This window comes from Hypomesus transpacificus, chromosome 15 (assembly GCF_021917145.1).
Source record: "Hypomesus transpacificus isolate Combined female chromosome 15, fHypTra1, whole genome shotgun sequence".
Taxonomy (NCBI): domain Eukaryota; kingdom Metazoa; phylum Chordata; class Actinopteri; order Osmeriformes; family Osmeridae; genus Hypomesus; species Hypomesus transpacificus.
In genome coordinates this window covers 3,746,142-3,770,108 of record NC_061074.1, presented here as the reverse complement: position 1 = coordinate 3,770,108, position 23,967 = coordinate 3,746,142, and the positions used below count along the sequence as shown (strand labels likewise).

At 43.1% G+C, this 23,967-nt stretch overlaps 1 protein-coding gene across 1 annotated transcript in view; it reads left to right on the top strand.

Annotated features, from left to right (window-relative positions):
- Positions 1 to 333: 333 nt before the first annotated feature.
- Positions 334 to 23,967, top strand: part of LOC124477472 (protein MB21D2) — a 31,570-nt gene continuing 7,936 nt past the window's right edge. The window contains exon 1 of the mRNA XM_047035277.1: positions 334 to 602. Coding sequence (XP_046891233.1) covers positions 347 to 602 — 256 coding nt within the window. The 5' untranslated portion in view covers positions 334 to 346. The remainder of the gene's footprint in view (positions 603 to 23,967) is intronic.

Below are 23,967 nucleotides of genomic sequence, written 5' to 3'. Positions count from 1 at the left end.
AGATAGCCAGTTGGACTTCGTGAACCAGCCCAAACTCTGTTGCGGGTAGGGAAACGTAGACAACCCCAGAGCTCTGAACTTGTTGATTTCCAACTGCTGCAATAAAGCTGATATTGTCGGACCTCTGCGACTCCAGACCACTCTTTCTAGAACACATATTTGTGTCATTGATTACCATCATTACATATTGGATTAGACACAGTAAATTTAAATCCTTCATGATCGGATGCAAAACCAATGAATTTTTTTATTTCTTTTGTTAGCATCGGCCTTGGTGCTTCGTGGTGGTGCTGTGTCTAAACCCATAGTAGCGCGCATGCGTTTAAACCGCTGTCTTTTTCTTGTAATGATGGCGGCGCCTGCTCTGACCAGCCGGGCGGGATCCGTGAACAGCCTGGGAAGCAGCCCTACTGCAACGCCTTCCATCAATAATACTAACAAAACAACTCCAACCTACCCTGAACTCGATTTTAGATCCGGGGCCACTATCGAGGATTTAAACAAATTGATTCAGGAATTTAGTAAACACGATCAGCGTGAATATGACGACCAGCGAGCTCTGGAGATCCATACCGCCAAGGATTTCATTTTTTCCATGCTCGGTAAGGAATAACCTTTTAAGCAATAATTTAAATAAAGAACCTTCTAAGCGATCATTTAAATAAAGAAACGCCAGTGGGGGTTTTTATGCTAACAATGTATACATATGACCAGAATGGACAGATAGGCAGGCACCGCTGCATTACAATCGCTTGTGGCCCAATAAGTTAGGTTTGTTTCTTAGTGCAACATTCCTCTTTATATTCGATTACAGTGTTATCAGTTGTTCAACTGACCATGCAGACATTTTTAGGCTACTTTGGAGTTTAGACAATAGGTCCACTTTACATCAACATGCGTCAGAAGACTGACGTTTTAGTTTAGTTTGTGCCTAGATCACGTGAACCGTGATAGTAGGTGCGTTCGACATCGACTGCGGCTGCATGAAACGACCGGCGAGAGTGGCCGCTTGCAGTCGGGGAGGAGTTGAAAACGGCTCTGTGAAGACGGACATTTCAGCTTCTCGTGGTTTGCTGCGTTGACGTCAGTCATGGCTGATTAAGCGCGGTTTGCTCACTTTACTCTATTTATAATTAAACATAGTCTCTCCGTTAGTGAAGAGGCGGAGTAAAACCCTTTCTTCCATAATTTTTTAATTAAATTCAACTGTTGAATTTAATAAAAACTGCAGTTAATAAACTGCAGTTGCTCTTGTGAAAATGCGCTCGGCTACACATCATAGAGTTAATATAACTAGAGTAAGCTACTTTTGTCTTCCAAGATGGCGTCCCCATTCATTTCCATGAAAAGTGCTCAGTGGCGCAGTGAGGCAAGCGAGAGCGCGAGACTGGACGCGGCCATCTTTCCACTTCCGTGTCTTCCTGTCTAGCTTTAAACAGTGGCTCTTTTTTTCCCCTAGCTCCGAGAGCTCATGTTAATTGGCTATCGGCCAATGTGAACTTTTGTGCTCGTGCCCTGTTAGTATCCGCCAGCACATTTGCAGGCAACTTTCATTGACTAAGCAAATAAATGGGTTGCTAGTTTACCCATTTCGGATTGGTTTCAAACTTAGAAAAAATCGGGAAAAATTATTCTATGAAAACGCTAGTAGTATGAGCCATGTTCGAGAATCAAACAAAAATTATTGGAGGAGATAGTTTTGTAAATGTTGAATGGAGTTAATAGAATAAAAACGACCGGAAGAGTCGGAAACCTAACCGTACATGCAATACCACCTACATCCACCGGGGCCGTTGCTTCAAGCCGAGGGGCGAGGGGTGGGGGCTTGCTACACATCCGGCCGTTCTCGAATCGATCTCACGGTACTTTGATGGCGACGTCACAATGACGTATCCTTGGCGCCGTCTCAAGTCGGACAAAAAGTCTAACCAGAATTCACTGTTTCAAGTCAGCCGCCTGCAGCCGATTGACGTCAACGCAGCAAACCACGAGAAGCTGGAATGTCCGACTTTACGGAGCTGTTTTTAACTCCTCCCCGACTGCAAGCGGAAACTCATGCCGGCACTGCATGAAGTCGAACACACTAGGGTTGCAACTAACGATTATTTTAATAATCGATTAATCTGTCTATTCTTTTTTTGATTATTCGATTAATCAGATTTTTTTATATATATATTTTTTTAAAAGCTTTAATTTCCAACCCTTTATTCAAGAACACAACTGACGGTGCAAATTCACAGTGCAAAAAATCTGACCCTAACAAACAGGCAAACAATTTTGAAAAAGCTATTAATATTAGCGTGGATTTAATTATATTTTCAGTGATGAGCAATTTATTAGAGTTTTGTTTAAAACTTTACTGAAAATGTAAAGGTTGTGGAAGTAGGCCATAGTTTATTAGAATAATCTGGTGTATATTTAAGATTTTTGGACATCATTTTGAAAAAAGTTAAGATTCACGAGGATTAAGCTATTTTCAAAGATCAGTGATTTTCTATCATTTTATTTGAAACTTTATTGAAAATTTAAAGGATGGGGAAGTATACCAGACATTGTTAAGATACTCTGGTACCTGTTTGTTTAATATTCATAAAAATATGATAAGTCAACATTTTTCCAAATGGTATGGGGAGTTTTCACCTGGTCCCTAACGCGACGCTGCAAAGTAGCGTCTTCCGAATGTGAGACTAATGTCGAATATGAAACTAACTTCACGTTGGTCAATTAACACACTTTTTCGATGTATTTAGTGTGAAATTCTCCCACACCTTGGATGACTGGATGGTCGTACCGATTTCTCTGCCTCCGCCGTGTGTTTCAGAACAACGTTACACAACGTCTCTCTGATGGTCCTTCCTCTACCTCCGCTTTGCTCCGCGCTCAACTAAACTTAATTTTTTTACTCAAACATCTCTGCAACTTATTAAGTGGCGTAATAGTCGTGACACAACAAATCGATAATGTAATTCGTTGCCAACGCTTTTAATAATCGATTTTAATTGATTCGTTGTTGCAGCCCTAGAACACACCTTATATCATGTCAGGGTTTCCCGCAGCACTTTTTAGTTATGGTGGCCACCTAAGCAACACACGCCTGCCGCCTTAACGACGTCGTAAAAAACCCAACATATTCAAATTTTTTATAGCGATAGCCGCCGTTGTCCTGTTTTCTCCAACGTCAGTCTCCCTTCTCTGCAGGACACATTAGTCTATCGCACAAACTACCCCCCCCCCCCCCATGACGGTGGTTCACGTCTCACCATTGTAAATCATGCTGCACACTTAACAGCAGTTTGTTCGAGATAACGTATCAACATGTATAAAAGCACCGCCTACTGACCAACCAAAATTGGCTTGGAAAATGGCATTAGTATTTGTCAAAGATCTTGTGGATCTAATTGGATGAAAAAACGATTGTATTTAGAGTCAAATCTACTACTGCCATTATAAGTGATATTGAGAAGGCCATTAACTTATGTAGTCTGCAATTTTCTCCCAACATTCCTTTCTTTTATTGAAAGCAGCAACAGTGTGGCTTTTCGCTTGAATTATGCTGTGAAACTCTTCGTATTTGTTTAGAGTTAATTATTGCTCTTCTTGTGTGACGTACGGTGCTCTATACTTTTTTTGTAATTGGGTGTGCTTGCCTCTGTCAAGGCGCAGCCTATACATTGTGTCTCATATATATTTATTATTATTGGGTGTGCTTGCTAAATGGCGAGGCACAACGGGGCCGGATCCAGGGGGGTGCTCTACCGCGCCCCCCCAGCACCTTCTGACTTCAGCCAAAAAAATACACGTTGAAGGTATGAAAAAGTCTGTTAAGGCTTTCAGTGATATGCATTTTTTTTATGATTCCCCAGTGATTGGCTGGTTGATAATGGGCAACGTAGGTTAGAGCTCCGCCTCTACGTTTACCAGTAAAATTGAAATCAACCTCGAAACTCTTGCCACTCACTTGAAATGATCTAACATCTAATTGGTTTGATGGACCTGACTCACAACCCAGATGTTGAAACACCTTTCTGATTGTGGTTATAGTACTGACCACATAATTAGTCAGTGCTATGACAGTGCCCCTGTAATGACTGGTGTGAGAGGGGGAGTGCAAGCTTTGTTGCAAAAAAAGATTAGCAAGGATGTACCCTACATTCACTGTTACAATCATCAGCTGCACCTGGCTGTGGTGCATGCAATGCAAGCCGAGTCACGTGCTAATACCTTTTTTGAGTTGTCAGGAGCACTGCATTCTTTTTTTCAGCGCCGATTTGACAGTTCTGAGCCCTCTGGAGCAGCTTGCAGGTGCAAAATGTGATGCTGAAGGAATTAAATTCTTGTGGCCAGGTCTATGTTAGGCAAGAAATTCACAGGTGGTGCACAGGTGGACCTCGTTAATATGTGCTCAGTGACTACAAAGAAGCATTTTCTGAGCTGCTTACACTATACATCACAGCACAGATTATTGGTGTATCATCAGCATCTTGTGAAAGTTCCTTCTCTACTCTCTCCCGTGTCTTGACATCATTTCGCCGCACTACATGTCAGAAAACATCATTAGATTATTTTGGCTCTCGAGAAGATGATAAAAAATGTTTTGGACATGGATGAGTTTGTTTGAGTTTTTGCCCCCAAAAATAGAACATTGATGCTGCAATCGGTAGGGGAATCAACAGAGGTGTCAAAAGTATTCAAATGTATTACTCAAATAGAAGTATAGATACTAGGGTTTAAAAATACTTATGTAGAAGTTGAAGTATCAATTCAAGCTTTTTACCCAAGTAAAATTATAAAAGTACTGGTCTCAAAACTACTTAAAGTATAAAAGTAAAAGTAGTAATGTAAGGGGAAAAAATGCCATTAAGGACAAAAGCTTTGGCACAGGGGTGTATAATGCACGACCCCACCTCCCCCCCAAAAAACATTTTTCCAAAGGCCATAATGACTTGTTTTATTGAAATGTTAATGTTGAAAAATGTGGGCTGCACCTGTTTATGCCCATTGAAAATGAACGCATTTTAGTAGCCTATACCATATGTGTAGCCTACTACTTAGCATTAACACGTGTTTCATGGAGTGGAAGATATGATGACTAACTAGTTGCCTATAAGTATTGTAATGGTGCAAAAAGTCAAACTTCAGAGGCATGTTAGCAATAGACTTTATTCAAATTAGACGGCGAGCTTGTGAAAGCCATTAGCCCGTGGTAGCCTACTTTGGTGCGCAGAGCTTGCAACGCATTCGAAAGGAGTTGTTTTTGCATCCAACATGTCGAAAAATTATTCTAGGTACGGCCAGGGATGTAGAAGGGTTGGCTAATCTTCCTAGCTACCAACCTCCTCGCTGGTGCTTGGTTTGGACATTTTGCTTGAGTTATCTTGAGTCTCTGCCGCTTCTTTAGTTATCTTCATACGCTACATACATCTTCTATGTCCTTGCTGGAGTTTGACGTGATTTGTGTCATGTGCAGGTGATGGATCACGTATAAACCAATAGGGTGTCGGAATGGTATACGTTCATACTTCTCATCCAACCACAATCAAATTAACTATCCGGATGGCGCAATTTTTCTGGATAGTTTTTCTTTATGTGTGTTTTTGAAAGATGACAAGCCGGAATGAAAACAAGCCGAAGTGAAATTGGAGTAACAAGGCTATTTTTAAAATGTAAGGAGTAGAAAGTACAGATGAAAATTTAAGGAGTAGACGTAGAAAGTTGGCTGAAAAATAATTACTTCAGTAAAGTATAGATACCCAAAATGTCTACTTAAGTAAGGTAACAAAGTATTTGTACTACGTTACTTGACACCTCTGGGAATCAAATGTAATTGGGATCAAATGTGAGGGAGCTGGGGGTGGATTGGACACGAAAGCAAAGAATGAATCAAAGTTATGGTTGAAATACGACAAAAAAAACCTTTGTTTAAGGGTGGAGGTGAGGATAACTTTACAAAGGCCTAGCTATATATTTTAAAAGTGCAGAATGTGGTGAAACTCTGCGTACCGGCCAAGATCAGGCCAACCTTCAGAGGGTAGTGTACTCAGCCAAGCGGACTATCACTTTTACGTTGACAAATATCAACGTGAATGATATTTACCACAAGAGGGTGGAGTCTAGGGCAAGAAACATCATAAGGGATGACACACACCCCAATGCCAGCCTCTTCACCCTGTTGCCGTCGGGTAGCAGTCTGAATTCAAGGACTGAGAAACTAAGGAGGAGTTTTACCCACAGACAGTGAGACACTTGATCTCCAATTTTTTTATTCAGCAACTTAAAAAATAATAATTTATTTAAATGTAATTTAAATTCAATTTTTGCACAGGGTGGAGTGTAGACTCTCACATTTCACTACATGTGTTCTATGTGACACATAAAATACTTTAACTTGAAAACAAACTGAAAAACTATAATAAATGTAATATAGATGTCCTTAAACGATTGGGGGGGGCGGGGGCTTATGTCTTTCCTTATGCCTTATGTTTCCTCACAGTGAATTAAAAATCTGTATCTCTCTAATCACAATGCAGAGGAGAATATTACAGAAAATCATCATGGCCCAAATGTTTCCCAAAACTGGCTAACCATTTTAAAATTACTGAATTCAATTGAATTGCCTGCCAACTGTCACCGTCATGGGTGTAGGTTTAGGGGGGGACGCTAGGTACACTAGTACTTTAAGATACCCCACCAATATTTTAAGATGACAAAATTGTCCCCACAAATTTGTCAGCGAACTCCTTGCTGCTTCCTTGTGCTGCAATTTGGATCGATTCGAAAAAAATATTTTGCACAATATGTTTGAAAAACTAATTTGTATTATTATTTGTCAACCAGAAAAGTGAAAATACATTTCCAAGTTAACCAATGTGCCCTCGAGCCTGCGAGACAAGATTGATGTCATTGAATAGGCTGAAGTGGCAGAGTCAGAAACACTTTGTGAATCTTGACTTGGAGAGAGAGCTGTCAGTAGTCTGACACTGTAAACTACTAAATACGCCAGGAAATAATAAAGCCTCATATTAGTATTTTGTTTGGTCTCAGCATTGATATTTTTACCCTTTTGTGCTTTGTAGATAGGAAAATGTCACCCAAAAAGAAGAGATGTATCAGAAGTTTGTTCACCACCCAGAGAGTATAAGTAGCTATCAAGAAGGTCGTTAGTTAGCTAGTAGGAAAACTACCCACACAGTGCAAACCTTCTAGCCTTGCATTGCCACCCATTCTACAAAGGAAACATGTTTTGAAAGTTGTTATAGTAGAGCATGTAACTTTTGCTTGTATTAAATCTATCCCTAGCGTCTCCAATCTTTCGACCAGTGTGTTAGCAGCAGCTGGTCTTGTTGAAGCCAGAAGGATAAAGCTAACCTACCCACATGGAACGTGCTAGTGTAGCCTAGAACCAGCAGTTTAGCAACTCAAAAGTGAAATTAACTGGTAATAAGTAGGCCTATATGATCCCTTGGATAGTAATATGGCTATCCCTGTAATCTCAACCAATGTCAGCAGTCAGCTAAGCATGGTTAGTGTCTGTAAATTGATGAATTACTGTGCAGGAAAAACAGCACTCTGAAGCTACAGATGTAGAGCAGGTTGGTGATGAATCAGCGTCAGGGGTTCAGGTGAGAAGTCGAATTGTCCATTTTGGTAAAGATTGCATTATATTGCAGTTTTTTAAGGGATGTTTAGACAATGTTACTCATGAATGTTATCATTCACACTTATACTTGTAGGTGGTTTTTTGTTTTTTATTATTGGGGGTGGGGTGCCGCCAGGCAGTGTCCCTACCAAAGCTGAGACCAAACCTACGCCCTTGGTCACCGTGTAGTTGAGTCGAACGAAACAAACAGGAGGTTGTAGTTTAATGGAATGTCCATCGGCTAAACAAAACAGCACTCAACTTAGGTAGCCTATTTGTCGTACAGAACAACAAAAACAAAGCTTATCCAGCAGAGCTCTCAAGAGATGTCTAACATGCTCTCTGAACATAAAACGTGACAATAACCGACAAATGACAAACACAAACTCACTCCTTAAATACATAAACATAATTGGCTACAGCCGAGGACAAACGGGTACACAGGTGCGCGTCATTACGCATCCCTAATATTCAGGAGAGAGGGAGCGTCGAGGCCCGGATCTCCGAGTAGGCATAACAGTACCCCCTCCCTCAGGGGCGGCTCCCGAAGATCCGACACTGCAAGATGAAGGACGACCCCTACCTCGTGGCGCGGGCTTCTGTGGGTACCGACGATGGAAATTCAGGAGGAGAGAGGGAACCAAGATGTCGCCGTATGGCACCCAGGACCTCTCTTCTGGACCGTACCCCTCCCAATCCACGAGGTACAGCAGTCGACCCCCACTTCGTTTCGAATCCAGCAACGAGCTCACTGCGTAAGCCAGGTCCCCATCGAGATCTAGAGGCAGAGGGGGCGGAGCGTTGCCAGGCACACCCTCAACAAGAGTACCCGCTACCACCGACCTGAGAAGAGAGACCCACGGTACTGAATGGGCATGACAAGCCTGTACGTTACATCGGTTATTTGTCGCTGAATCTCATGGTCCTGTGAACCGTGATGTCAGCTTGCGGCAGGCACCCCGTTGTGGGGTATTCTTAGTGGCCAACCATACTCGGTCACCCGTATGCAGTATCGGAGCCTCACTGCGTCTTCGATCTGCCTGTACTCGGGAACGATGGACCGCTCGTTGTATGCGAACATGCCCAGCATTCCAGACAGTATCCGCCCGTCTAAACCAATCGTCTACTGCTGGTATACTGGTCTGGCTAGGATGCCAGGGAGCCAAAGTAGGTTGGTAGTCTAGGACACTTTGAAAAGACGTCAATCCCGTAGAGGCATGACGTAAGGAATTCTGGGCATACTCTGCCGAGGGGATGACGTCTGCCCACTCTTCTGGCCGGTCCACGCAGTAGCTTCTCAGGAATCATCCCAACTCCCGATTCGTTAAGGTAGAGACAGGAATTTACAAGCCTTCAAAAACCGGTCAACTATGACCATTATGGTGGTACAGCCATGTGAGAGCGGTAAGTCTGTAACAAAGTCTACTCCTATGTGTGTCCAGGATCGTTGCGGCACAGGTAAAGGGTGTAGCTTACCGTATGGCAGATGGCGAGGACTCTTGCTTTGTGCGCAGATCGAACAGGAGGACATACGTACGAACGTCCTCCGCCATTATCTGCCACCAGTACTTGGGTTGAGGAGCATGTAACGTTCCTGCGATTCCAGGGTGTCCGGACATCGGTGTAGTATGCGCCCAGGCCAGTAGTCGGTCCCTTATCCCTGAAGGAACATAAAGCAATCCAGCAGGACAAGAGGGAGGAGAAGATTCGCTCACCAGGTTCTGATGAATGTCTTCATCCACGTTTCACATGATTGGGGCCAAAACGCAGTTTGGGGAAATTACGGATGCCTCCTCCCTGGGCTCATCCTCCCTGGGCCGCGTTCAGTAGGTGTTTGATCTTTAATTGACATGTGGCATGAGGATGAAGTACCTGCCACTGGCAGGAGGCGGGACATGCCAGTGAGCCGCCAATCAGCAGCATCAACCGTTGACAGCTAAATCACAAACGCATACTGACGAATGAATTGACCATCAAACTGTAACGTTACTGAAACTTTAATATTCAACACATGGTAAGTCTGTCACAAGGTCTTTAAACACTTGATATCTTCATATTATATTAATAACGCGTCTGTTCCACACGGTAGGTCTACTACAACTTTTATTAGCTTGTAGATAAATTACATTTTAACAACGAACTTGCTCTGTCTTCGTTTGTGCAATTGGCTGTCAACGGTCGATGCTGCTGATTGGCGGCTCTCACTGGCATGTCCCGCCTCCTGCCAATGGCATATACTTCCTGATGCCACATGCATGTTAAAGATTGAACTCCCTCTCGCCGCGTTGAATGCTTTTGGGGGAAGGACTGAATTGGGCATGCGCGTCGTTTGATTGTTTGACCTCAAAAAAGTTCCTTTTAATATTTAACTTGACAAAATAAGAGGCGTAGTCAGTAACAGTTGCTGTCACTTTGAAAGATAGGTCATAGGATGAGTGGATGTTGTCTTTTTCGGTTGCAATAATGTCATAGGTATATCGGCCCTTGAATCTCTGGCATGCCAGGGCTGATTTCCGACGTAGCATGTTGTTCGGATTAATCCAGTGTGCAGTTACACCTAGAAATCTTTTATTGTAAGTTGTCCAGATGTCTGCTGTGGTAGAGACATGTTGTAAACTCTCAAATGTTTTTTTTAGCTCGACCTGCATTTTCGCATATTCTCTGTCTAAATAGCTGGAAAACGTCTTCCTGCACATTTGCCCCGAGCCTCCATTTATCACTGGAATTTTGCTTATTAGTTGCCTGAAGGCAACTGACTCGACAGTTGAGAGGGGGTGCATGTCATCAACAATATACCTAGCAATCAATTTATTCAGCTCTGCCTGGCTTATCGGCTGCACTGCAGTCCGTGTAAAGTCTAGCCTTGGTTGTTTGCATGGAGTGGCGCCTTCAGCATCCGTAGGGCTGGGGTCTTTCGCTACCAGCTTTGTCGAAGCGTGTTGTTTCAACAGGTGCTTCAGAAGATTGGAATTGCTACTCCTAGATGTGGATAGTTTCTTTGCACCTGCACATAATTTACAACTCACCACTACATTTTTGTCTTTAATTTCGACGAGCGAAAAGTAATGTCCATACTTCCAGGAGGAAAAGCTCATTCTATCCGCACTGTCGGCCATGATGTGGTTTAATGCTCATTGATTGATTCGATTGGTGTATAATTACGCCACCAAGGTCCTGCGATGTAGGCCTAACTTGTCTTCTTGTCTCCAAGTGTTCATTTTTCACAAAAGAGAGTAACTTGAGTAAGAAACTCATTTAAATTTCAGTAATTGTAACTGCGTTAATTGATTTAAAAAAATACTTTGTTAAATGGTTGTTACCGCTAAAAGTAGTGGAATTACAGTAATGCGTTACTTTGTTCCAACACTGCTAGTATGGCAGCAATACAGTCATCCATGGGAGAGAGAGGTGGGCAGTGTCCCAGTGTTTGTCAATGCACTTTTTTGCCTCACTTTTGAAGTCAAGGGCGTAGGTTTGGTTTAAACATTGGTGGGACAAACATTTAAAGCATTACCATGCTGTATATGCTAACATTACCCCTGCTCTGGCGATAATTATCCGTGGGGATGTTTCTTGACATTGTTCCTACTGTCTGCACAACTGTGCACACCTCTGCATTGAAAGACAGTATTTACTTGCAATTTCGGACGCAAGGTCCATTGTCAGGTTCTAATTGGGTGGAGAAGAATGCAAGGTTAAATTGGGCATGGTTAATAGAATATCCGGATATCTAGCCTGACGTTGTCATACTTATAATTCTAGTCAGAATATGAGTCTGATAACTTTCCGTTGGGCTGTGAGTGTGGGGCGTGTTTCAACCGAACTCGTAAAACAAATGCCTATTCGCTCAAATGGATAGACCTACAACCAATCAGAGCAACGTAATATGTTGTTTGTTGGAAACAAATTCAACCCAAGCGCTCTTTGGTGACGTGGTTGATTACGTTACTGTTGATCATCTGTCCATCATCGTATAAAGCCCGCCCCGACAATTTAATTGGTCCGAACAGCTCCTGTTCGGGTATAGTTTTTCCGCAACCGAGCTACTCCAGACCCAACTTCCCGACCGTTTTTTTTGTGGGCGGGGCTAAGTTGGGCTGGCAGCCAGGCTACCGGATATTCTAAAGTAAGTTAGTATTCACTTTTTTCGAATACTTATGAGCGTAGTTTAATCAAATCAAATGTTTTAATGAAAAACCGTTGTGTTGTAAATTCTAATAGATTTGACGTTAGAAATGATGAAAGCATCATCAAAAAAGGTAGGCTACGTGACCTTGCGTTCTGCTGCGAGTTCCTTTCATTTCATTTGGCGCTACAAGAAGCATAGTGTCCTGGCTAAGCAGTACCTCGCAGCAACCTCAGTTCCTGCAGAGAGTCTTTTCTACGCCGGCCTGCTAGTAAATTGACTCCGTATTCGCCTCTCCCCTGAGAATGTTTATATGTTAATTTTCCTGAATAAAAATGCTAGGGGCTAATGCAGCTGTGGCTTATAATTGTTTTAACCAGTAGCCATGTAGCTTAATCAGATATTTATTTTTGTATTGTGTGGTGGCGCACCGTATCCTATAGGATTCCGGTTCCAAGTTAATATCCAAGTTAATATGCAATATTTCTCCATGTGTGTCGTTTTTATCAAGGATAAACAAATGTGTTTAATTTCGTCCAATGTATTTTTTTCAAGTTCATTGTCTTTTTATCATGTTAATACATTTCTTTCATTTGTTTTCTTTATTTAACCCTTATTTAATCAAATAGCTTACAGCAGTGTTGTTACATAATATTATTAGTGAGTAACAAAATAATATAACACGTTAGTTTTTGACATTGAGTAATATGATTAAAGTTACTTATTTAAGTATCTTGCGTTAATTGTCCAGGTTATTGCATTAATTCAACAAAAGACTAAAATAGCCTTCTAAATACAGATTGTTGCCTACACGACACTTCCTGGGCGCAGTAGCCTACTGTTTGCTGTTTGCCTGCAGCCTGAATCAAAGACAATCATGGCCGCAGAACGTGTTACGTTTTCAGGGTGGAAATATTCACACTATTTCACTTTCATTGAAGATATAGGAAAAAACATTAAAGTGATCTGCAAACTGCGCCCCCCAAAATACTATCTACAGCACCTCAAACTTAAAAAAACACCTCAAAAGTGTCCACAGAGAAACAAAGCTGGAAGCTAGCAAAAAATCACAGAAAAACTCACACAAATATATTATTATTTTTGAATTTATAAGCCTTTTTGAAGTTTAAGATTGTTCGGAATAAACGTTCTTCGAGAGGCAGTTAGAACCGAAATTGTACTGTACTGTAGCTAGTGGTATGTGCCAGTGGAGCGAGTGGTACGTGACAGTGGCTAGTGGTACATGCCAGTGCCTCCACTGGCACGTGACTGTGGCTAGTGGTACGTCCCAGTGTCTCTACTACTGGCACCTAGTGGTACATGCCAGTTGAGCTAGTGGCATGTGACAGTAGCTAGTGGTACATGCCAGTGTCTCCGCTGCTAAATGACAGTAACTAGTGGTACGTGACAGCACCTCCACTGGTTCATGACAGTTACTATTCTGTTGATAGTGGTACGTAAGTGTCTCGTGGCAGTTGCATTGGGTGTCTTGCAGCTTTTGTTTACTGTCATGTAGCCTAACAGCCCCGCGGCCATTTTAGAATAGGACAACAGGCTATAAACTTTTATTGTTTAAATATGTGTGGCGGCCTGCGGAAACCCGTGGATGTCGCAGCCGCTCATTGTTGGCTATAGCCTAGGCCATAAAAGATCGAAAATCGTTTTGTTTCAAAATTTTGATTTTTGATGTTTTGTATCAGGGCTGGGTGATAAATCGATAAAAATAACTATCGAAGTAATGACTTCCCTCGATAAAGATATCCTAACATTAATTTATTTCCAATAATATCGATAATGTCGATAGAGAATAATTAGGAACAGCAGTCCATTTAATTTCTGTGATGCAGCAGGAAGTTGCGGAGAAATGGTAGCCTACGCTCACTAAAATATACTGAGCACGTCGAGTGGAGTAGCTATCGTTAACCGCGGAAAATTAGTCTTATTGCCAAAAACAGTGGCAGCGATAGCCATGGCGAGGGAGCAACTTTCAATGAAGAAATTATTGATAAAAAGGGTTAGTCTTCTTCAGTTATTTGGAAGTTGTTTGGCTTTTTGAAAGAGGGCAATGTTCGGTGCAAATTGGTGTTGTAAACAAACAGGTGGTTACCAAGTCTGGTAATACGACAAACTGCAAATGTGGACTTCTTGTTGACCTCGACCTACGGTCTCGGTTAACAAACGTTTTAACAAATCTCTGCTTACAAAGGTGTTGTTAGATCTGTCGAAAGTCCATATTCGTTTGTTTATATAATATAACAACACGTAGGAAAATCCCAAATCAAACACAACGAATCTGGAGTGGACGCCATGTTGTCAACATCTCCAAGGCAACCGCTTGCTAGGTCCGTAAATCTAGTAGACCTCTCCAGAGGTCTGCAAACGGTTTTGCGGATTTCTTATAACGTCTCTGGACATATAAGAACAGCGTTTTGGTCCAATTATGATACTAATATATATTAAACCTGTTTCTACCACCTGAAGCTAAATCACTCGTTGGAACATACAGAAAGTGTGAGTTTGCGCCAAAGTATTGATAAGTAGGCTATTGATAAAAAGCAAGGTTTTAAAAAGCTTAAGTTACTTGACCCCAGGTACGTGCACCCTGGCCGCAAACATTTCTCTCACACTGCTCTGCCTAAGCCAGGGGTGTCCAATCCTGGTCCTCGAGGGCCACTGTCCTGCATGTTTTAGATGTTTCCTTGCTCCAGCACACCTGTTTCAAATGAATGGGTCGTTATCAAGCTCTGTGGAAGCTGGGTAATGACCATTCAAGGTTCTGGGGGGTTCAGGGCCATCAGCTGAGTAATGCTGGTGGGCTGGATTCTCCCGGTTCCAGGAAGCTGGTTCCATCTAGCATTCCCGGAATGCATTCCCGGAATGCTGTATGGAATTGTCTTTGTGTTATTGTCTTATGTTTGTGTGCTGATGATGTTATGTTGGTAACGTTATTATGTTTAGACCTACTTCAAATAAACATTAACTCTATACTTCACCCGACTTCAGCTTGAACAATCGATTCTCTCAAAAACTTCCAAAACACCGTCCACACCATAGATATATATAAACAAATGTTGTGTTTATATATATATCTATGGTCCACACTAACACGGGTACATGACAATCGTTGTCATGGTCACTTCACTCCTGCCCCTCCCTTCCGCCACGGTGCCTTGTTTACATACTCCTCTGGCAATACTATTTGGTGTTTAAAAATGTTTTCACCAGCTAGCTGTCCAGCTAGGTCTCACCCAAAATCGCCGCTCTGTTTGGTTTAAACCATCTTCTCTGCCTTGTCCCCATATCGTTCAGGCACAAAGAGTACAACGCTCGCCTTCTGCGTAGGAGTAATGCGTATCTAGCCTATTAAGTGATAATACTTGTACCTGAAGTACACTAACTAAACTGGTAAATAAATTATAGAGATGGAGCAGCATATTTCTTTCACCTTCCATGTTCATCTTGACATTATAGCGAGCGAAAGCTACCCCCAATGCCATGGCTACTGAACGTCATCGTATCTGAAAAGCTCCGGACCCCGTCCACACTACTACGCGAACCCGGCGTTTTAAAATGTCTCTGGCTAGGGGAGCGTATTCGAAAAGCTCAGAGTACATATGTATGCGTTTTTAAATTTACTCGGGCTGGTGTGGACGGGGCCTCTGTCCTCTGTAAAGGCCGATTTATACTTCTGCGTCTCCGTTAACGTACAGACGCACGCACGGAGTCGGACGGAGTCGGACGGACTGGTTGAATTTTTACTACTCCGACGGCTCTGCGTGCTGAAAGCAATTCACTGCCAGAACAGTAGATGGCGCTGCACTGCAATGCTAGCTAGGTTATCAAAAAGTCGGAGCAAATTTACAAATGAGCCGTTTCATCAATAAAATAAGCACATTTTCAGCAACTACACTGCCCATTTCTCGTTACATTTGAATTCAGATGCTGATTTACATGTGCTGTTTAGCTGAAATATGAATTGTAAAAACTTAAAACAATGGCGGTCAAAGGATTCTATTCTCTTGTTGGTCACGGCAACCCCGCCCCCACCCCTGACGCAAGCGGTTCTTAATACGGACCAATCACAGCCAAGGGGTATCCGTAAAAAGACGCACGGACAGACGGATAGTCAGGAAAGTCAGGAGGCGCACGCAGAGCTCTGCAGAGGGCGTTTCTTGACGGAGAGGGCGTTGTGCGTGTGCGTAAAAACGCAGAAGTATAAATCGGCCTTAACCGTCTACATCTAGAAACTAAGCTGCGTGGTGCAGGGAACATCTCGTGATCAGACATTAGGTACGTGTATTCCTGCAGACTGGAAAAAGAGTTTGCAGACTGGAAAAAGAGTTTATCATAACCATAGCCATAAAATGAAAACATTTCCGACTCTACAGAGCCGTTTATAACTCCTCCCCGATTGCAAGTGGCAACTCTCGCTGGTCGTTTCATGCAGCTGATGTCGAACGCACCTATTGGTTTACAGAGCGCTAGATTGGCTTTGGAAAAATAACTTTGATACGGAGCGTTCTATTAACGGAATGACGCATTTTAAATATCGCTCGATCACAGGAATTTGATCGTGGGAAGCCGAAATCGTGATCGTGATTAAAATTCGATTAATCGTGCAGCCCTACGTCGAACTATGAAAAATAAACCGTTGATGGCAGAGTTTGCATTCAACGTTTTTCGAGTCACCAAGTACTTTGTAAATGTACTTTAAGGAAATACTGCCATAACACAGATTTATTTGCCATTTTGACTAATAACACCGACAAAGTAGGCTATGGCAGAGTTTGTAGTTCTGCAGCCAATTGTGCTCGTGCCGTGTGCAAAATACCAAAACAAAAAAAAAGCGCAGATTAACGAAAGGGAAAACAGTAACACCTTTTCTTTTAAATTATATATTTTTTGAGTTGGTTTATTTGTCTTAAATAATATAATCTACAATTTGCTCTGCAACATCGCGTGGACATCGGGGACAGTGCCTCTGGACTGGCAGACCGGGGTGGTGATTCCCCTCTTTAAAAAGGGGGGATAACTTTAGGGGGATCACACTCCTCAGCCTCCCTGGGAAAGTCTATTCAGGGGTCCTGGAGAGGAGGGTCCGTCGGATTGTCGAAACTCGGATTCAGGAGGAGCAATGTGGTTTTCGTCCTGGCCGTGGAACAGTGGACCAGCTTTATACCCTCCGCGGAGTCCTGGAGGGTACATGGGAGTTCGCCCAACCAGTCTACACATGTTTTGTGGATTTGGAAAAGGCGTTCGAACGTGTCCCTCAGGGGCTCATGTGGGGGGTGCTCCGAGAGTACAGGGTACCTGATTTCCTGATCGGGGCTGTCCGGTCCCTGTACGACCGGTGCCAGAGTTTGGTCCGCATTGCCGGTAGTAAGTCGAACTTGTTTCCGGTGAGGGTTGGACTCTGCCCTATGTCACCGATTCTGTTCATTACCTATATGGACAGAATTTCTAGGCGCAGCCAGGGTGTTGAGGGGGTCCGGTTTGGTGACCACAGGATCGGGTCGCTGCTTTTTGCGGATGATGTGGTCCTGTTGGCTTCATCGGGCCGTGACCTTCAGCTCTCACTGTAGCGGTTCGCAACCGAATGTGAAGCGGCTGGGATGCGAGGCACCTCCAAATCTGAGGCCATGGTAATCGACCGGTAAAGGGTGGAGTGCCATTTCCGGGTCGGGGAGGAGATCCTGAACCAAGCGGAGGAGTTCAAGTATCTCGGGGTCTTGTTCACGAGTGAGGGAAGAATGGAGCGTGAGGTCGACAGGCGGATCGGTGCGGCGTCCGCAGTGATGCGGGCTCTGCATCGGTCCGTCGTGGTGAAGAAGGAGCTGAGTCGAAAGGCGAAGCTCTCTATTTACCAGTCGATCTACGTTCCTACCCTCACCTATGGTCACAAACTATGGGTAGTGACCGAAAGAACGAGATCGCGAATACAAGCGGCCGAAATGAGCTTTCTCCGCAGGGTGTCCGGGCTCTCCCTTAGAGATAGGGTGAGAAGCTCGGTCATCCGGGAGGGGCTCAGAGTAGAACCGCTGCTCCTCCGTGTCGAGAGGGGCCAGCTGAGGTGGCTCGGGCATCTGATTAGGATGCCTCCTGGACGCCTCCCTGGTGAGGTGTTCCGGGCACGTCCCACTGGGAAGAGGCCCCGGGGAAGACCCAGGACACGCTGGAGGGACTATGTCTCTCGGCTGGCCTGGGAACGCCTTGGGGTCCCCCAGGAAGAGCTGGTGGAAGTGGCCGGGGGGAGGGAAGTCTGGGCCTCCCTGCTTAGGTCGCTGCCCCCGCGACCCGATCCCCGGACAAGCGGCAGATGACGGACGGACGGAATCTTCAATTTCTGTTGAACATTTCGTAAATTCAGCAATGTTGACACAAGCGGGAATCAGATCTCACACTGCCATACGGCAGCTCGACTAAAAAAAATCTTGGTCGACCAAGAGCATATCGACCAGAAAATCGACTAGTCGACGAAGTTGAGACAGCCCTAGTATTTAGAGCTGCACGATTCTGGATAAATTAAGAATAAAATAGAGATAACGATTTTGAACAAACAATAATATAATTTTTGTTAATTGCTGAAGTCTATTTAAAACGTTTAATTAATCTGAATTATACCATGGTCTGGGTGAATACTCGATTCCAAGTAGTTCCAGCAAAACTGTTAACCATTCAAAATTATTGAGGGACAATGATATGGCTAGATAGCTGGCTAGTCTTGATGTTAAACATACTGTCAAATTATAATTACTGTTCGGAAAATATGTCAACTTTGATGCGATCATCTCACATCCATTTGCTATTCAACTCGCTACACATGCTGCGGCCGTACCGTAGTATATGGCCGATACCTTGTTAGTGAAAATCTTGATATTGATTTGGGGACAATGACATGGCTTGTTAGCTAGCCAGTCTTCTTGTCAAACATATTGTCAAATTATATTTACTGTTAGTCAACCGTACACACTGTTTTTGTCTATGAATCTTGCTAGCATAACTTAGCTTTCTGGCTAATAGCCAGGGCTGTCCCCGACTAAGATTTTCTTTGGTGGACCAAGACTCTACTAAAACGTCTAAAAAACGACTAATCGAACTTTCAAACGCCAAAAAAAACGTACAAACATTTTCGCGATCTCACTCAATGGCTGCTGGACATAGCAGATTCAGCCGCTAATAGCCTACTAATAATAAAACTCGTATCACCAGTCTTGTTGTAACCGAATGACGATGGTATTTAGTATCTCTTACAATGTACTACAAATGTAAAATATTGTTTGTTTAACATGCAAATCATTAGAGCTTATCACTGCCTGAAAACTTGCAGCATGCAAACTTGCGTAGAAGCTGAGTGGGGAACTTTGCAACAGAGAAAGATGTTGTCTTTGCCGGAGAAGATAATGTCATTCGATTTGGATGTGATTCTTATAATAGGCATATAGATTTTTTCAACCCAGCGCGTTAGCATGAACGAAGTACGGCTAGACCAACTTACGTTTTTCAGGTGGTAGGCTACATCATATTCAACGTCGAACTATGAAAAATAAAGCGTTGTTGGCAGAGTTTGCATTCAAAGTTTTTCGAGTCACCCGGTACTTTGTAAATGTACTTTAATGAAATGCTGCCATTCCACACATTTCTTTGCCATTTTGACTAATAACACCGACAAAGTAGGCTATGGCAGAGTTTGTAGTTCTGCAGCCAATTGTGCTTGTGTCGTGTGCAAAATACCGAACCAAAACAAAGCGCAGATTAATGAAAGGGAAAACAGTAACACCTTTTCTTTTAAATTATATATTTTTTTAGTTGATTTATTTGTCTCAAATAATATAATCTACAATTTCTGTTGAACATTTAGTTAATTCACAAGCGGGAATCAGATCTCACACTGCCATATGGCAGCTTGACTAAAAAAATCTAAGTCGACCAAGAGCATATCGACCAAAAAATTGACTAGTCGACTGGGGACAGCCCTACTAATAGCTCAGTCCTCCGCTGCACATATACGGGCGGGGCCCATGGGCTGTAGCCCAGTCAAGCCCAATGGAAAGTCCGGCCCTGGCTGTGATGTTTGTCTATGAGAAGATCCCTGTGCAGTTCGACCCTCAATTACACATTTGCTCAAACCATTTCACCGAGGACAGTTTTGAAAACCTGGGACTAGTAAACCAGGATTTGTTATGAAGCTGTTTCTGAAAAGAGGTGGCATTCCGACCTTAAATTCATCACAACCGCAAGCTGTAGTATGATGTTGTTGCTAGCAGTTATTAGCAATGCTAACGTATTCTGCCTGTATCTAGCATTGGTAGTGTGTGATGATTTAGTTTAGTGACAATGGGGCTAACGTTATTTCATGTTCCTGACTGTTTCATTCAAATAAATAACCTGTGTTGTCATGTAAATCTACAATTCAATGCATGTTTGCCCAGATCTATTTTTCAGCAAGAAAGCTAGAGCTAACTGAAGCTGAGTTGAATCACAATAGTTTGTTTTGCTAAGCTGTAGTGCTAACGTTACCCACCTAAGTCGATCCCGTTTGCTTCAACAACAGAAGTGGAAACAACTAACGTTATCATTTCAAATTATATCTAGTCAATCGTCAACAGTCTATCTTGTCAATTGAAAACAGTGTTGTGTAGACACAATAGATTTTGTTGTACGTTTTTATTTCAAGTCTCCACCTTCAATGTTTAAGTGAGTGCTGTCGGCTGTGTTGTGTCTTTGCTCCGCAGTTCCACTTGTTGTAAACCAACCAATCAGCGTGCAGCTCACCTATATATTCATGAGCATACCATAAAAGGAGAAAACCTAAATTTTTCCCAGGGCTATTTCACAGGATGCATCAGGGCTCAAAGAACAGCACCCGGGCCATTTTCAGCCCAACCAATGTTACATTTACATTTAGTCATTTAGCAGACGCTCTTATCCAGAGGGACTTACATTAAGTACAGGGACATTCCCCCTGAGGAAAGTAGGGTGAAGTGCCTTGCCCAAGGACACAACATAATTTGGCACGGCGGGGAATCGATCCGGCAACCCTTCTGATTACTATCCCGACTCCCTCACCGCTCAGCCATCTGACTCCCTTATTCGGGAGTTACATACCCTATTCGGGAGTTACATACCCTATTCGGAGACCTTAAGGAACAGTGTGAAATATTCCCAAAAAACAGACAATGACCCCTTTAAAAATAATAGTAAAAGTAATATAATAAGTAATAATATTACTTTGTACAGAAAGTAATCATGTACTACTCTTACTTACTGACGCACTACTCTTACTGAACAATAATTTGTAATAACTAATATATTACTTTTTTGAGTAACTTCCCCCAACACTGCTTAACAGTCATAATTGTGTAATTATTGCCAAAATGTGTGGTAGTTCATGTGTTTACTGTATGCTTTGCGTCATGTCAGGCTAATTACATAACGGAACCGCATTAAAGGTCCCATGACATGCTGTTTTTGGAGGCTTTTATATAGGCCTTAGTGGTCCCCTAATACTGTATCTTAAGTCTATTTCCCGAAATTCAGGCTTGGTGCAGAATCACAGCCACAATGAGCTTTCCTCAGGACGTGCTGTTTCTGTGTCTGTTGCTTTAAATGCTAATGAGGAGGAGAGAGGCGACACCATGGTTACAGTGGATGTATCGCAATGGCTCGTTCTCATCTGATGCCCATTCTCCCAATCACCCTGGTTTGCAGAGGTGCACACTCATAGTCATTTCAATGATATTGTGCGCGCCATAACACCAACAGCATAACGGTTATCCAAACAACAAAGAAGTGTACAACACTTGCGTTACAGCGTTTGTATTCACACACACACTTGATGCCATCTACTTGGACATTAGCAACAGTAACTCAGCTGTTAGCTGCAGAGCTAATGTTACCGCCACATTCTAAGGGTAGCAAGCTAGGTAACCAGCTTGGTTTACACCTATCGAAAATTCTAGCCACTGGGGGACCAAAGGCAGGCTAGGGGAACTCATATTAATGTTAAATAACCTCCTAAAGTGAAGTTTTCATGTCATGTGACCTTTAAGACCTCTGTGTCCAACAAGGTGGACAGTCTGCACTAGTGCCAGCCGCACTGTGCTAAACCAGTGCTTAATGAAGACTTTAGCTGAGATGGCAGTGAGTGAGTCTAATGCGGCTAGTAAGGCACAGTGGCTGTTTGATACATTTCAGCAGGGAAAGGTTGTCCTTGGTCTTGTATGTCCTTTGGAGATCACAGGGGAGTTGGAGGTTTTAAATATGTCCCTCCAGAACAGAACAGATGGTATGCTTTCAGCTGTTGTGTTAAGGAAAGTTTCAGAAAAAAGAGAAACACAGAGAGTTTTCAGGTTCTTTACACAAAAGCAACAAGGATGTGTGAGACACTCCATCTCAGAATCAGAAGGGATTTTATTCGCCATGAATGTTTGCACAAACAAGGAATTTACTTTGGCAGGGAGGTGCATACATTAAACATATAGGAATATTGAAACTTAAATATGTGGACTAACTATACAAAAGGTGCAAAGTCTACCTAACACTAAGGGGGGTCTAGCTTATACTAAGGGGAATACAAAATATAACATAAGTAGCCCTAATTTACAATCTCACCTAAAAATACAGATAGTGCAAACGATACAATAGTGCAAATTGCAATGTGCAGGGTGTCTTTGTGCAGATTGTGATTTAAAGTCAGTGTGAGTCCTTGGCCTTGTTAAAGAGGCCAACAGCAGATGGGAAAAAACTGTTCTTGTGGCGTGAGGTTTTGGTCTTGATGGACCGCAGCCTTCTGCCGGAGGGGAGTCGCTGGAACAGGGAGTGTCCAGGGTGGGAGGGGTCGGCCACAATCTTCCTCGCTCGCGTCAGGGACCTCGAGGTGTGCAGATCCTCGAGGGAAGGCAGATTGCAGCCAATCACCTTCTCAGCAGTGCGGATGGTCCGCTGCAGTCTGCTCTTGTCCTTGGCAGTGGCAGCAGCGTACCAGATGGTGATAGAAGAAGTGAGGATGGACTCAATGATGGCTGTGTAGAAGTGCACCATCATTGTCTTTAGCAGGTTGAATTTCTTCAGCTGCCGTAGGAAGTACATCCTCTGTTGTTCTTTTTTGGTGTTCTATTACCTATCCTCGTGTCCGTATCCCACCTCAGCGCTTCACAGGCAATGCTCCTGCACATGTACGTGTCCCTTTCTGACAACTACAGGACTGAATTCTACAAAGTTCTGGATGTTGCTGACATGCAGTTTGGAGAAAGATTTGAGCAGGATGGAATGCAAATGTTATGGCACCTGGAACAAGTTCTCATAACTGGAAAGAAACATGGTGTTGTCCAACAGTACCCAGAAATCAACCCAGACATCCTCAAAGTTCAGCTTGCATTCTTCAGAATGAAGTACAGCTTCCAGTCTAGTACTGAAATTGTTGCTGTTCTTCAAGGGATGACCCCAGAGGTCCGTGGTCTCTTTGACCAAGTCGAAACAGTGACCCGACTCCTCCTAGTTGTGCCTGTGTCATTAGCAGAGTCAGAAAGGAGTTTCAGCAGCCTCCAGAGGCTGAAAACATGGCTTCGCAGCACCATGACCCAAAGCTGCCTCAACAGTGTTGCTGTGTGCAATGTACATAAAGACAAGCTGGACTGGGTAAACAGAAAAAAAGATTGCTGAACAGTTTGTCTCCTGTAAGGAGGGCAGAAAGAGCACTTTTGGTTGTTTTTATATCAGGTGGAGGTAGTTGGTCATATGTTCAATTGGTCAGTTGGTTGTTGGTTGAAAGCTAGTCAACAGCTTCCTCATCTAGCTAGCTTTGACAAAAAAAAATTGAAAAAGTTTAGTTTGAGGGGGTTTTGTCTGAGAATGACGCAGTTTAGTTTGAGAGCGTTTTTTCTGAGAATGATGGCGTTTGGTTTGAGAGCGTTTTGTCTGAGAATGACGCTGTTTAGTTTGAGAGCGTTTTGTCTGAGAATGACGCCGTTTAGTTTGAGAGCGTTTTGTCTGAGAATGATGGCGTTTGGTTTGAGAACGTTTGGTTTGAGAATGACAGAGGTTTTTCTGAGACTGAAGCCGTTTCGCCTGAGTCTGACGACTTTTGGTCTGGACTTGACGCCTTTTCGTTTGAGTCTGACACTTGAGTCAGAGATCTGAGGATTTCCTAAAATGAACACCATACTACTAACGTCACAACACGTTAGCAACGACTCATAGATACGAC